General features: G+C 39.8%; 1 protein-coding gene across 2 annotated transcripts in view; it reads left to right on the top strand.

Annotated features, from left to right (window-relative positions):
* The window catches only part of RAB3C (RAB3C, member RAS oncogene family), a 294417-nt gene that overhangs the window by 14235 nt on the left and 264077 nt on the right, over positions 1–16105 (top strand). For both annotated transcript variants that reach the window (XM_058731921.1, XM_058731911.1), the window contains exon 2: positions 7160–7387. In XM_058731921.1, the coding sequence (XP_058587904.1) occupies positions 7160–7387 (228 nt within the window). The remainder of the gene's footprint in view (positions 1–7159; positions 7388–16105) is intronic.

Here is a 16105-nt window from a genome sequence, read left to right as displayed (position 1 = left end):
TGCAGGAGCCGCTGGGACCAGGGCTGTGCTTCTTTGCAACTGTCAGGATTGCATCATAAGATTCTGGAGAGCTCTCCCACTCCTGTGGTTCTCTCTTCCCAGAGAACCTTGCTCACATTCTTCTATGGCCTGGGCATCTCCTTTACTGGGCTGCTACCTGGCCTCTGTACAGGCTCTCTTTCCCTCTGGGAACCCTCTGTAACTACCAGGATTGAGGTAGAGAATGGGCTGGAGAACGCTGGTCTTTGACACTAGTAGGAATAGTTTTTACATGCTTTGATAAACTTCATTTTTCTTGACACTGTAGCAATACATACCTAGACTTCCTAGAAGATTCAAAAACCATTATAATTAATTTAAAAATATATCAAATTGAAGTCATGCCTTTGTTCAACAAAGGAATGTATTTTTTTTAGAAGCAAAGAGAAGTGTCCTTACCTCTTCGAATATTCTCCTCTGTGGTAGAAATTGGAGGCTTGTTAGTCTGATGAAGAGAAGGGTGAACTAGCTGAACCCATATGTCTGTAACTCTTGAAGAACACATTTGGTCCAGGTAATGAGGGCTCAGTATACAGACTGAGAGAAATCAAGATAACCTATTGGAAAACCAGGACCTCCTACTTAAATTTCCTCTCAAATACACTTAGTTTCCTCAAAATGGGGATAATGACTTTGGGTTCTTCTCCGGTAGCTAAGGAGCTTGGAAGTTGTCACTGCAATCCTCACATGAGGAAAAAAAAAGTTGGGGCGCCTCAGTGGCTCAGTCAGTTAAGTGTCTGACTTCAGCTCAGGTCATGTGTGCTGACAGCTCAGAGCTTGGAGCCTGCTTCACATTATTTGTCTCCTTCTCTCTCTGCCCCCTCCCCCTCTTGGGCTATCTCTCTCTCTCTCTCGAAAATAAATAACATTAAAAACTAAAAAAGAAAAACAAAAATCTAAAAAAAAAAAGTAAAACTTACCAACTCTTAGATTCACCAGAGAATTGAAGTCATGGAGAAAAATGCTCCCCTTAGATTGGAGGGACAGATAACCTGATAAAGAGAATCACAAATTCCTGGAACAGAAACCTTCATGGGAACCAGTACTGAGGTAGGAAAACATGAGCTGTAATTGGTGGATTGCTGGTGCCTCACTGTGGACAAATCCAAGAGATAAAACCTCTAGTGGGTGCAGTTTGGTGGGGCCAGTGGGGGGCACACTTTTGTGAATTTTGCCTTCAGAACCCCTGTCAAGTTCTCACAGTGAGGATTAGAGAAAATCCCCTCATGCTTCTGGCAGGAGGAGAGAAAAGAAGCCCTTTTTAAAAACACACAGTTTCTCTAATATGGGGGTACTAATAGTGAAATCCTGGGGGAGTAACAGGATTAGGTGTGATAATATATATAAAGCATATAGTACAGTGCCTATAAGGGCTGTTACTGCAGTCATTTTACCATCTTTCCGTACATAAGCTGAAAGTTATACTCTTCTACTAGAGAAGCTGTGCAGGAGATAGAGATTCAGAAATGGGCTAAAAGGAGTGTTGTGAAATTTAGCCTAAGCAGTACCTTTAAAATACACAGTGATTTGCATCTTGGAAGCATTACTATCATTTGGCATACCATCATACACATTCTCCCTTGAGTCCCGTGAAAGAGTAATTCACTCCCTGCTGACAAAGAAAAGAGACCAAGGCAGTTTCTGAATGCTGCCCTACTTTTCCAGGCCTTTCCCTCAGAGCCGGGGTCAGTGTTGGAATTATCCAGTGCCTTGGCTGCTTCCAGTTTCCTGGACAGCATCTTCTCAGCTAAGTGGTGCTGTGTCCACAGTGGCATGAACAGTGTTCTACTGCTTCTCACCTGGCTCATTCCAGAACAAACAGCAGCAGACACACACATGGAGAAATTGCTGGCCAGAGACTGCCTAGAACATCACAATTCTGGTCCATTCAGAGAGAGACGGGAAGGCGACAAAGTGCCCAGACCGGGACCTTCCCCAGGAGAAACCACCTGGGGACCAGATGACGGACATTTGGGAATCTTAACTTTTCATATTTTCCTTATTGGTTTTCAAGTTTTAGTCTTGACTTTAGAGCTCTCAGGAATAGCTCTTCTTATTTTTCTTTTTTTGCCAGGTAGCAGTGATTGAGATTTGAAACTACTTTGTGCATTTGTGCCCTTAAATACATCTGCCTCATCCTTGCTTTTATCCTTCCAGTTTCAGAGAACTACATGTCCTTTTCTGTATAATTTATCCTCCTTCATCTTCTCACTGCCCCTCAGGCTGTTATCAGTAGTAGTAGTGGGAACACAGTAAACTTAAAATGACTTGTTTTTGTGTTTCTCATGAGATCCACAAAGTGGCTTAGTACAATTTAGATTCTTAAGTGCCCGGGGGACTCCCTGAAAATAATTTGCTTTTCCCCTTTATTTTGAAAAACAAATGTCAAAAATGCTGAAGTGGGCTGTGATTGCACATGTTAGTCAGAGGTAATCTGTTTGGTCCCTAGTCAGTAGGACTTCTGGGGGAGCTGGAAGTGAAATGAAAACTGACACATCAATGAAATCCATGATCTGTTCACCTGCAGTTGAACCAAGGCATACCTAGGAGGGCAACAGTGGTTTCTCAAGACACCAACTCCCAGAGGTTAAGGATTTGCTTTAAATTTGCCAAATTCCTTGACATATTGTAGAAATCTCATCTACAGATTCATGTATATTTAACAGGGTAAAAAGTTTATTGCTGTTTGTCTACAAACTCATTAGCATTTTGATCAGAGCCTTAAATGAATAAATCAAATGCATACTGATCAGACTTAGGAATGAAATAAATCTGGAAGGGATAAGTAATGTGTTTGATGAAAGGACATAAAATTATCAGAATTGAATTGCAAATTACAATGAACAAGAGGAAATGTAATAGGGTACATATAAAGGTTAGCATTTCCATTAAAAAAAAATCAATTGCCCAAGTATAGGATAGGGATAAGGATAGGGATGGGGGAGACCTGTGTTTATTACAGTTAATGTGAAAAAAGACCTGAGCATTTGAGAAGACTTTATTAAGTCAGTTGTGATGAAATATAATAGTCTCATTTTACTCTGCACTACTGTATCTGGAATATTGTGAGCAATTTTGGGGGCCACCCATGGGACGTTGACATCTGAAGAGATGTCAGTTTAATCTAGCAGGATGTGTGGGATTTTTTTGGACATGTCTTGTGAGGGGAAAGGAGTAAAGGGATCATCCAAGGAAAAGCTTGTGGAGCTGTGATTTGTTCCTTCAGTCACGTGAAGTTCTTTCAGATGGGAGAAGAGTCAACTCTCTTGATTTATAAGGCAAAATTTAGGGTTGCCTGGGTGGTTCAGTTGGTTAAGCATCTGACTTCTGATTTTGGGTGAGGTCATGATCTCACTGTCTTGAAATTGAGCCCCACATGGACTCCACTGTGTGCATGGAGGATGCTTAAGATTCTCTCTCTCCCTTCCTTTGTCCCTCCCCTCTCTGCTGTGTTTGCACACACACGTGCACATGCATCCTCTCTATCTCTGTCTCTCAAATGCATACATACGTACATACATACATATGGCAGAATCTAGACCACATAAGAAAAAGCTATAGGGAAGTAGATTTTGACTTAAATCTAAGAAAGAAATTTATAACAATTGCAGTTGTTCTGCAATGAAATATAGTGCTTCATAACCTCCTAAACTTTTTGTCACTCTGTGTGAAGGGCCAGGCTAGAATACTAACCTGAGATGCTCACATGCCAGCAGAAGGGACTCTTGGAATGAGTGGAAAGTTGGACTACCTCAAAGATTCTTTCCACTCGGTGATTGTTTTTTAATTAATTCAAGATGAATGCAATTTAAAGAGTTCTCTTTTACATCTCTTATGAAATCTGATTTACTTTCTGGAAAGTTACTTCACGTGTACTGATGTTTTCAAATTACAGCTCTATTTTCCCATGAAAACTATGAAAATGTTCACATGACTTAGTATTTAGAAGTGTCAATAAGTTGACATAGTGACTACGAGTGCCTTTGACACTTATATGCTGTCAAACCACTTCATATCTGTTCTCAGCAAGATTAGGGAAACTTCTTTGTTAATCCTCTGGGCCAGGATTTGCTTCATTATTCTGAGGTTTAATGTAAGACCTATACATTCCCAATGCACATATTTTTGGCTCTTTGTGAATCTTATTGGGGATATAAGTCAGGAAATAGTAAAAAAAAAAACCTTCAAGAATAGTGTGTTAGGAAACTCTTCTAATTAGTCCTTTAGAGGCTCTGGATACACCTACCTGTTTACCAGCTTTGTCCTCCTGCATCATAGACACCCTCTGTGTTCCCACCACCTTCTTTGCTGCTGACCCCACAAGGTATATCAGCTCTTGAAATTGAACCTCTTCATTTTCTCTTATCAGAGAAAGCCCCAGGATGGTTTTATCCATCTAAATCTCTATAATTACATTTTAAAAGCCTGATGTTGATAATGTTGATATTTCTGCAGGTTTTGGAATAGGACTTGGGATTGATAGCAGCTTTCTTTGTCACATTTTCCTGTAAGGCATCCTAGAGATTCACAGGAATCAGTTGGATACCCCCTTCAAGTGATAGATTACACTATATGGTAGGCTAGCAGGCTGAGTATGGGCAGCTCTAGGAAAGTTGTAGTGTCTGTTTTCTGACTGTGGCATAGCTGAACATTTTTCTCCAAGAACCTAGCATCTGGGCTTCTTCATATAAAAGATGGTAGAAAGATCTTCTTAACAAAGGCCATTTGCAGGCTTGGCTAACCTCAGCATTTCCTTAAGGGGGGTTAGTATTAATTGGTGAAAGGACAATGTCTGCAGGAATGGGGGTGCCACATGGAACAGTTCCCTGACTTCAGAAGTCATCAGAGCAAGACACCATTGTTCAAACTTATAGTCCAGAGTTATGATCCTATTTTTGTTCTTGTCTCGCTGCTTGTGTTGGTGGAGGTTTACGTTAGCATGTAGACCGCTGGGCCAGAAAGGAAAATCATGATATCTGCCTGTTTTAGTGGCCCCATTTTGCATATTGGCAAACACTCATTGCAAGTTGTAATTATTGAAGACATTGGTGTGGTTGCATGGACTTAAAAAGACAAATGCTGAAGCTTTAATAAAAAAGTGTGAAGTGTCATCAAAATTTTTACTGCCCTTAAATTTAATAATATATACAGATTTTCTTTTTGTCCTTATTCTTATACATATTATTGTGTTCTATTACTGTCACTAAATATCGGTAGAAAGAGAATATGTTATCTCACCGTCTCCTTTTTTCCCTTTTCCCTTAATTGTTTATAAACACATGAATGTGATTTCAACAACTAATGTTGTCTTAGATGAGGGTGAGCACTCTTTACTGTTCCAAGCATTCTCCTATCTTCCTAGGCTTCTCTCTTGGCCACCTTCCCCAAGAGACAGATTATTGTTAATCAGATTTTGTTGGAAATGAGAAAAGGCTGTCTGTCTAGCCTAGCACCATCCAATAGAATTTTCTGCAGTTATGCCAATGCTCTATATCTGTGCTGTCCAATACCGTAGCTACTGGCCACCCGTGACTGTTGTGCATTTGCAATGTGGGTGGTGTGACTCAGGAACTGAATTTTAAATTTTATTTGATTTTAATTAATTTAAATATAAACAGGTATTTGTGCTTAGTGGCTACCATATTGGGGTATATTGGACAGCACAGTGATTGCCAAAGAATTCAAAGCACCAGAAAATGTAAGGAAGTACACTAACCAGTGAGGTTTACTGTTCTAAACACTCCTTTTCTGTATTGAGCCAAATGGTGTTTAGAAGTCACACAGCATCTGCTCTGATGGCTGTTTAGATGGTCCTCAAAAAAGTGAGAAAAAAATCCACATCCGTGTAAAGCGTTTATAATTAATCATAAAGATCGTTGTCTATGCTATACTAGGTGCTTCACATATCTGCTTTCCAGATATAGCATCTATTATTTCACAAGTGTTCCAACTTAGATGATAATTATTTCCATGTCAAGTAAGAGAAAGAACCGAGGCACACTGTTTTAAAATAATAAACCGACTCAAAGTCACACAGCCAGGAAATGGTAGAGCCAAGGTATGAACCCAGCTGGGATTCTTCATTGATGCATTTCATAATTAAATATTTCCTACATTGTCTTTTAGAGCTCGTGTGCATATTTCCCTAGTCATCATTGAGAAACAAGGTAGAGTTTAATAATATGAGCCCTGTCGCTGTATTACCTGACTCGAATGGTCTTCTGACACTCATACCTGTGTGAATTTGAGCACATTACCTGATCATAGCTCTGAGTGTCATTTTTCTCATTTTCATATGAATCTACTTCGTTGGGTTGTTGTGAGGTTTCAGTAAATTTCTCACACAGTGCTTGAACCATAAATACTTGCCATTGTCATTTTTTAAATATTTACTTTTGAGAGAGAGAGAGACAGAGCACAAGCAGGGGAGGAGCAGAGAGAGAGGGAGATGCAGAATCCAAAGCAGGCTCCAGGCTTTGAGCTGTCAGCACAGAGCCTGATGCGGGGCTTGAACTCACAAACCATGATGTGAGATTGTGGCCTGACCCGAAGTCAGATGCTTAACCGACTGAGCCACCCAGACACCCCTTGCTATCCCCATTTTTAATTTGAAAGGGACTACCATTTATTTTAGGATGATGATTTAATGTGATGTTAATAGATGAAATAGATACATGCTTTGGGTGCACTTTCTTAGGAAATAAGAGAGACTCTAATAATTCAGATAATTCAGTAAGAAACACCCTGCTGTTCAGCCACTTTGGTGTGTCCATCACTGGGATTATAAAGTTGCAGAGCCCACATGCTCTGGCCTGTTCCTCATATCTTTGCTTTTCATGTAACCCTCATAGATGTCTCCTTTGGTGTCTTTGATTGGTTCTGAATGCTGAGCAGTGACAAACACCAACACAGCTGGAAAGAGCTGTAAGATTTGCTGTTCTGTCTTACAGCAGGGAATTATTGCCATGGATACCAGCATCAGAGGAAAACTGGGGAGCATTCTCATCTGGTCTCCTGAGTGGTCTGACATCTGTTTCTGGCAAGGCCAATAATGAGTGTGCTGCTAGCTTCATATCAAACGGAAGACTGATCCTCATTTTTTTTTTTTTTTTAATCACAGATGGCCTCTTCCCAAGATGCCAGGTATGGCCAGAAAGACTCCTCTGATCAGAACTTTGACTACATGTTCAAATTGCTCATCATTGGCAATAGCAGTGTGGGGAAAACATCTTTCCTGTTCCGTTATGCGGATGACTCCTTTACATCTGCATTCGTCAGCACAGTTGGGATCGATTTCAAAGTAAAAACTGTATTCAAAAATGAAAAGAGAATCAAGCTGCAGATTTGGGTAAGTGACTTTGAAATGACAATGTTCTTCAGTCTATGACATTGAACCTAGATGTATGAAAGAGAAACACTTTCTGCCTTGTTCTGTCCCCATGGGTCCACAGACTCCATTTCTAGATTCTTTGCTTGGAAAATTCTGTTTCAAAGACAGTAGAGTGATGCCTCTTTAAGGTATGGAGACTAAACTATGCCTTATTGTGAAATGTTACTTCTTAGAGTCTTCAGAAGAAAGAAAATCCAAATATATGTTGTGTTGGTGGTTGAAGGAACACTCAATGAGAAGCTAGGCTCTGCCTTTCATGATCTGTATGACCCTGAACAAGCCTGTGAATCCCTCTATGCCACTTTTGTAATCCACAAAGTTGGCAAAGTCAATCTAGCCTTTTAGATCATAGGGAGCATCTTGTCCTGGGCATTGTAAAGAAAAGGTCAATGACCAAATGTAAAGAAAACTTAAGTTTGGTACCTTTATAAAGCCCCACATAAAACTTTGAACATGGTCTATTTACCTTTCACAGACTTTCTTTTCTCAGCTCTAAGAGTTATGTTTATTCACACAATCAAAACAAAACAAATGAAATAAAATATTTACTTTAAACAGGGTTTTCCTCTAAGCAGATGTTTTCCCACTAACTTTTGAGACCATTTGACTAGCTTTTTGCCTCTTCCCACCCCTGCAGAAGATCAAAGTTTCTTTAAATCTTTGGGATAAAATTAGGACAATAGCCAGTGAGAAGCAGAAGAAAAATGTATGTGGGTAACAGGTTTAAGGTAATGTAAGAATGAAATAAAAGTTAGTGACACCAAAAGAGATTTGTGGAGTAAGCATTTTATGTATATCATGGAATATATGGGTACAATGGTGTGGAACATTTCTGCAGTGTTTTGGCCCCTTTTCCCTGTTTATTTGTGCCTCTGCCACTCAAATTAACTTGAGCTGTAAACAGGTATTTCCTCCCAAGAGATGTTTCCCACCTTCCACTGAGATAATTCTGATATCTACTACCATTTTGCACTGGCCTCAGGGGTAATCTGTAGGACTGATGATAAATCTCCCTCCTCAAATATGGAGAACTGGAAGAAAGACAAATCCCAGAGTACAAAATATAAACCTTTTTTTAAAAATAAATACCACTTTATTAAAATATCGGTATAAACCGAGTGACCTTTAAGTATCTTAAAGTTCTTAGGTGTAACTTTAAAGATGTAGGTATGCACACAGACAGGTATCCTTTTGGGCAGCTTACTGTTTTATTTATTATAATTCAGGAGTCATCCAAGTCTAAACAGAACTGGTGTAAGAGCTTGGAAAAGTTGTCTGAGGACCTTTCACTACTCTTCCAGTCCTCAAAGCCCTTTTTGTTGGGAGGGTACCTCTTTGGAATATACAGCTCTGTCTATGGAGATAGAAAGAGCTATGTTCATTGCTTCACATTTGGGTCCTGGTTCATTCTCTTCCTTTTGAGCTTTAAGCAACCAACTGTCATATCAATGTGACTCTCATGTTCAGGCTTAAGAAAGGTCCCTCAACTCTGAAGAAATTTGGTGAATTGAAAATTAAATTAATTTTGTAACTACACATCTCTCAACTCGCTGACCATGTTTTTTCTGCTGCTAAAATAACAGTCCTTCCTTTGGCTGACAGCTCCTAGTTTCCCCTTATACTTTACAGATGCTTAAAGATGGCTGTCATGATCATTTAGGTAAAACGCCAACTTCGTGTGTTAAGTCAATCTAATAATCTCTAGTAACTTCTCAATCTAGGTTTTTGACAGAAATGATTTGTAGAGGTACATAATTATCTGTTTTTAATGTAAAAATATATTTCAAATAACATAAATTATTTTGAGAATTATAAAGTATTTCGTACTTAAAAATATTTTCTTCAAAGTACACAATGCTACTATGATGCCAGAGCTGATTCATTGACTTTTCTTGGGGGTTGAAATTAAGTTGCTTCTGTATAGGTCTTACATTTGGATGAAAGTTGTTCTCCGAGCTAACTTAAGCCTCAGATCTTTGAGCTGCCTCAAAGATCTCCTCATGCTTCTCACTTCCCATAACTTCACTCAAAAAGCTCTCACAAAGGGAAGCCTGGGTGGCTCAGTCAGTTGGCCATCTGACTTCAGCTCAGGTCATGATCTCCTTGTTTGTGAGTTCAAGCCCCAAATCAGGCTTCTTGCTGTCAGCGTAGCAGAGCCTGCTTCAGATCCTCTGCCCCCTCTTTCTCTGCCCCTCCCCCCCCCTCTCTCTCTCTCTCTCTCTCTGTCACTCTCAAAACTAAATAAACATTAAAACAACAACAACAAGGCTCTCACATATAACTCTCTTTAAATTTGTATCAAATCTTCCATAATCTACCATTTTCCCCAAACCTCCAACTCTCTTCACAGCCCAGTCCAGCCCAGGACTTCATTGCAGGGCTTCCATTCTCCCATTCTGTGGATACAGATACACTCCTTCACGGGTTAGCAACTCAGGAATCCTTCCCCTTGCCCTCTCCTTAGTCACAACTGTGGTTTGGTGGCCACTGTTATCTTGGCAACTAAAGCAGTCTCTTCTCTTCCTCTTAGGGAAATTAGGAGCTTTTAATGCACCTGTGATTTCACGGGTGTGATAATGGGTTTTGCACTACTGTATACCAACTGGTCTACTAGACTGTGAAACATTCTAAAGAAGTACTGTAAAAAGATTTTGTGCTCATTGAACTTATAGTATAATTGGAAAAAGAAATTAATATGGAGTAGTTATATACTCTTACAAGCAAACACCTACTGCATAAGCATTATATATAGCTAACATTTATTGAACACACACCATATGCCAGGCATTATCTATGCTTTACCTCTAATTCCTGAAACAATTCAACTTTGCATTTCTTCTTCTTCTTATTTTACTTGAGAAATTTGAAGGTGGGGCAAGTTTAGTAGCTTGCCAAGATCGTATGTGATGAATTACTGATTCCAGGGCACGTCTATCAGAGCCTAATGCTTGGGCTTCTATTCCCCTTTACCAAGCTGACAAAATTATGAAGTTTTCTTGAATATGGTGGTGTTTTTCTGGAGATGGCAATTTTAAATGATGTATCCTGGGATGTCGAAGAAAATTTTGAAAAAGTTTGGCCATTTCAGTGAATTGAGGCATGCAGCGGAGGATAGGATAAAGAGAAATAGGGTGGTGTGCCTAAAAATAGGTATACCTACAGTAATTCTAGGGATCCTTGCTTGATGCTATCATGTAAGTATAGCATAGTTGTTATTTAACAATTTTAAATAACATAGTTGTTATTAGTTGTTCTATAACAACTTTAATAAATCATTTTTTGGGGAATATATTTGGCACTTACAGTTTTTCATCTCCTAGTATTTAATAGCCAATTAACTACTTTTCCCAGCTTATAATATTTTTCTGTACTTAAATTAATTTGTAACTAATTCATTAGGGTGTCCACAATCATCTTATTGACAACACTTCTGAAACCAAATGTGTGGGTTTTCTAGACCAGTTAATCCTTCAACTCTCTGTGGACACCACCTGGCTGCATACAATTTAATCCATTTCTGATGTTTACTACCTGGAATTACCACAGACCTCCGATGTAAAGGGCTCAGTTCTGCAAGACTGCTGTCCCTTACTTCAGACACCCATCACAAGTCTGTTGTTTTTCTGATATACAGGCTCCAAATGGGGGGGGGGGGGTTCCCATTCCACCACCCCTCAGAGTTGATAATTTGTTAGGATAGCTTATAGAACTCAGGAAGACAGTTTACTTACTATTATGTGTTTATTATAAGGATAGAACTGAGTAACATCTAAACAGAAGAGAAAAGTAGGACAGTTTCAGGGCAGGAGGATAGGTACAGTTTCCATGCCTTCTCTGGGCATGTCATACTCCTAGACCGTTGATGTATTCACCAACCCAGAAGCTCTCTGAACCTCATCCTTTAGGATACTTATGGAGCTTCCATTACACAGGCATGATTGTCATGATTAATTAAATCATTGGCAGTTGGTGATTAACTCAGCCTGCAGCATCTTTCCCCTCCGAGCGGTCAGGGGGGTAGGGCTGAAAGTTCCATATCTTTACCTGGATAGGCTGAGGATGTTGATATGATTCTGATTACTTTATTAGTTTTAAAGTGTCCATTAAGAAGACTGTTTCCAGGTTAGGAAACCAAGGTGTTTAGAGAAGATAAATATTTGGCCTTATCTTACAATTAGTACCAGAACAGGTCTCCTGCTAGTTGAGCCAGTCTGATTGCTACTACACCAAGTTCACTCTCAAGGTAAATGCTGTGTTATGATCGCTCTTGTAAGTTTACTTGATTGCCGGTAGAATCCACCAGGCTCAGGGACATCCAACTTGAGGCCAGATTTCAAGTATTTCTAAAATATCAGGAGGAAGTGCCTGTCTGGGAAGACTCCCCGTTCCTCTTGATGGTTTGCTTTTTGCATGTGTTGCATCCGGAGTTTCTGAGTCCACAAACTGGATTACTTACTGGATTTTTAACAATTCACATGCAAATAAAGCGTTTTAACAGCTACTAGAAACCACTGACATTTCTTCATGGACATGTTACACCTCCTTTCTGTGGAAGTTCATTACTGCCTTGGAATAAACTTGTTTAGAGAAATGTTCATTTGTACTTATTTACCAACTTTGTATTCTATTAGTATATTTATGAATCCCTTTATCCTTCACTGAATTTACATTTCTTACTGCATTTTCATTTTATTATCATTTTTATGCTTCTCAAATCAAAAATTTTCAAAATTTTAGAGATTCCAAGTATTTGGTCTGGTTCTTCAATTTTTTATGTGTCTGTTTAATGCTATTATGAATATATAGGGGAAAATTTTAGTGTGGTTGTCACTTTAATGAAAAATATTTCACAGCTGGGATCTATATTATTTTGCTTCTCATTTTAAAAATAGTTTAGCTTTGAGAAAAGCTGTGTAAAGTGGATGCCTTCCCAATGAGAAGACTGAAAAAAATAGCATCAATTACGAAGAATATCACCTATATTTATTTTTAGTATCTAGATTACTAGGATGAGAGCATTGAGGCTTATAGCAATTTGCAAAGCAGAATGTGCTGACAATTATTGCAATTAGACTGTGTAGATAGCCAGACTTGACAGTGTGATTCCCCTGAATAAATAGCAACTTCCTTTGCTTGAAGAAAGCACCTGGATATCCTTTTTCAGTTGGGTCTGCATTTTTTAAGTCCTAAAATCAGGGTTGACTCCAACTAATGGAAGACTTAACTTGAAAAAGCCATAGCTTAAATGGTTAATATAGGTTTTACATGGACAGGAGCCAGGTAGGCAGAAGGCAGAGGGCATTACTGTTTTCATTGCTCTTTGTCACTCCTTGTGCCTTTATCCTTCCTTTTTCTCTCTTTCCCCTTTTTCTTCCCTTCATTTCTGAAGCTCTGGCCAGGCTGAGTTAATTGGAAACTGATTCTCAGCATGTTCAAAGTCCAGGGCTGCCACACACAGATGCACGTTGTATACTGCGCAAGGGCACCCACCAAAGGGTCAAGTGGGGCCTTTCTCCACTTACTGAGCCTTGTGCTCTTCCTAAGGGGCACCTTTTCCTTTTCTCAAAGGTTCCATCTGTTCATCAAGTATGTGCTGTTGGACTACATGCATCTAAAGGGGATTCTGATCCCCGTATAGTAACCATGTCTTCAGGTAGTAACTAGTCAGAATCTAATGCAAGAGACGGACTAGTAAACCCAGAGAGGGACCTAAGTCCTGCTTCCCTAGGGGAGACATGGAGGAAGACAGTGTTTGAAAATACAGGTTTTATTATTATTGAAGTATGGCCAGGCCAACAGATCAGGAGACAACTGCCATTAACAACAAACAGAAGATAGTTTTTTATACTCATGGTTTCCAGGAGAAGGACGCATGGGCTAGAGGAGGGAGGCACAAGGGGAATGAGATGAATCACCAGGGTGCATTAGGAGGTTGTTAGGGGTGTGTGATAAGAGCCTCTGTTGTGGTTTCTGTGGAATGACTGGGCACAGCAGGTTTAGGATTGCTAGTTTGAATAATTTCAGCAGACCCTATGTCTGCTCAGGGGACACAGAGACACTGGTTTTCTGGCTCAGGAGTGATTAAGGGAGGTGGATAGTGGCTCAAAGTGTTAGAGCCCAGTAAGAGAGGTGGTTGGTGGTATGAGCTCTGGATTCGTTCCTTTGCATCAGAAAATTGAGCTGGTGAGTTGTTTAATATCTCTAGGAGTTGGCTAACTCTGAGAAGGGCAGTCCCTCCAGGGTCCACAAGGCCCTGGGTGTCAACACATCAGAATATAGAAAATGAAACACATTTTTAATAAAGAAGGCAGGTCTTGGAGCTCCAGGGGTGGCTTCTTTCATTTATTCTACTGAGTCAAATTCTTGTGATTTCAAATACTCTTACCATAGGCTCAGTGCATTTCCTGGTCTGAGCATTTGGAGACCTAGAAAGTTGGATCAGGAAACGATCTTTCACATTTTCTGGCTTAACTCCTCATTTGATGGTATGACTGATAATAGCATCATTTACTGAACCCAGTTTTACCCACAAAGGAAACACTTTATGCTTTATGCATTTTAGAATTTATTTTTTCCCATGAGGGAAGGTAGTATTATTAGCCCTGTTTTATAGATGCAGAAACAGAATCAGAAAGATAAAGGAATTTTCTCAAGGTCATAGCTAGGATATATTAGAGGCAGCATACCCAGCACAGCACGAAGTCCAAAGCCCACGTGTACTTGATCATGTGATATAAATGAGGTCCAGGAAGGCCAAGTGATTTCTTTGAGATCTTTAGGTTATTCAGTCTAAAATCCTACGTATGTTAATTCTTAGCAAGTACTTTTGCACACTATATAATTACTCTATATTTTCTCCTATTTCTTGATTACCTATTCTAAGAAATTATTTATAGTTACAGAAAGAAATCACTTGTTTTGCTTTTAACTTACTATCCACCGGCATGAGTGAGTTGTGCATTGTCTGTGTTTAAAACACATAGATATACACAGCAGGATGGATTGGAACACATTCAACTAGCTTCTTCCTGTACATTTCTGGAATGCCTGTTTTCACGGATGGGAACGTGCATATCAAGAAAGGGCAGAAAGAAGAGTCTGAGTAAAATGGAATTGGAAAATATTTCTACCTGTAATCTTTGCATTTGGTGCTCATTTAACCTAGTCACCCTACACATGTATTTCAGGATGGTGTTCATATTTTTTCATCTATTTATAAGGAACCACCCTTTTCTGCCCAGGTGAGTTCCTCAGTGCATTCACCACTGAAGCTGGTGGCAGCTGCCAAGACCATTGCTGGTACTGTCACCTGTATGCTCTTTTCTCCCTTCGCATGTGTTCTAACCTAACATCTGCTCTTTCTCTGAGAGACTGAGAAAGGTAATATTGGGTTTCACTCCTGAGAGGGAGCTGATGCTTGTGTGCTAAGTGTTAAGATGCATGAAAACGTTCACCCTGTCAGGCAGCTGAAGTCAGCAACTCCTGCAGTCCCACCATGTTTAAACTACTTTCTCAACATTGACAAAGTAGGGAAAATACTAAAGACTTTTGTTCCTGGCCCAGTGGAGATTACCAGCTATGTGGGAAGATAGGACAACAAACACAAGAAAGGGGCCTCCTGTGGATCATTGAGTGAGTGTCCCCAAGCGGCAGAGTGGCCCAACAGTAGGAGGGGGCACTTTTGAGTCTGACATTTTGGGAATCACATGCTGATTCTGATCGCACTAGCTGTGACCTCAAGCCCTAACTTTTCTGAGCCTTTTGACAAATTTTATTCACTTGTGAATGAAAGAAAATACCTACCCCTTATCTGCTAGGTATTTGCCATAATAATTTTTTTTTATAATTGTTCAATACTAGACACAGAGCTAACAGTAAATGTTTTCTTCTTTCTTAAAAATAGTGTACCAACCTTCAGACAAATAATTTAATTGGATCAAATATATGCTGGGTGCTACTCTGTGGCAGGCACTGTGGTAGGTGCTGGGGGATGTAATGGTAAAGGATACACAGGGTCTGCCACAGGAGCCAACTGTCTGGCGGGGAGGTAGAGAGTGAAGAGAGAATTCCATCTGCTGTGATAAATGCTCTGGAGACATGAACACAGGTTACACAGGAAAGAAGCCTAACCCAGTCTTGGGGACTTTGGGAAGGTTTCTTGAGGGAGTCTACATCTGAGCCATAAACTGACAAATGAAATAGAATTATTTGCTCATTGATTCACTCATTCATTTACTCAACCAACATTTATTGAGTTTTTACTCAATAAATGAGTAAGACACTGACTCTGTGAAGGAATTTGAGATTGAAAGTAAATGCTCAGGAAATCTGATGGTGATGGTGTTGTGGATAAATAATCAGCACTATAACAAATGAAAGTTAGCAACAGGGGCAGGGAAGTTTGCTTTTGTTAAATGGTCAAGAAGGGTTTATATGAAGTAACTGGGCTGAGACCCAAAGGATGAGAAGGAGTTGAACATTGAAGAATAAGGATGAGTGTTCATGTTCCCTTCCTCTCTCTCCTCGCTGCGTCTCTCTCTCTCCCCTCCTCTCTTTCCCTCCCCCCCACCCCCCATTTCAAAAGTTTTTGCTTTCTGGGTTTTTTTTCCCACTATAGCTTCATATAGAGTGCCTGTTGCTTGCTCTTTGTTTATCAGATCTTCGCTTTTCTCCCAT

The sequence above is a fragment of the Neofelis nebulosa genome, chromosome 1, assembly GCF_028018385.1.
Source record: "Neofelis nebulosa isolate mNeoNeb1 chromosome 1, mNeoNeb1.pri, whole genome shotgun sequence".
Classification (NCBI taxonomy): Eukaryota; Metazoa; Chordata; class Mammalia; order Carnivora; family Felidae; genus Neofelis; species Neofelis nebulosa.
The sequence above is the reverse complement of the archived record's forward strand: the minus strand, read 5'-3'. Positions and strand labels throughout refer to the sequence as shown.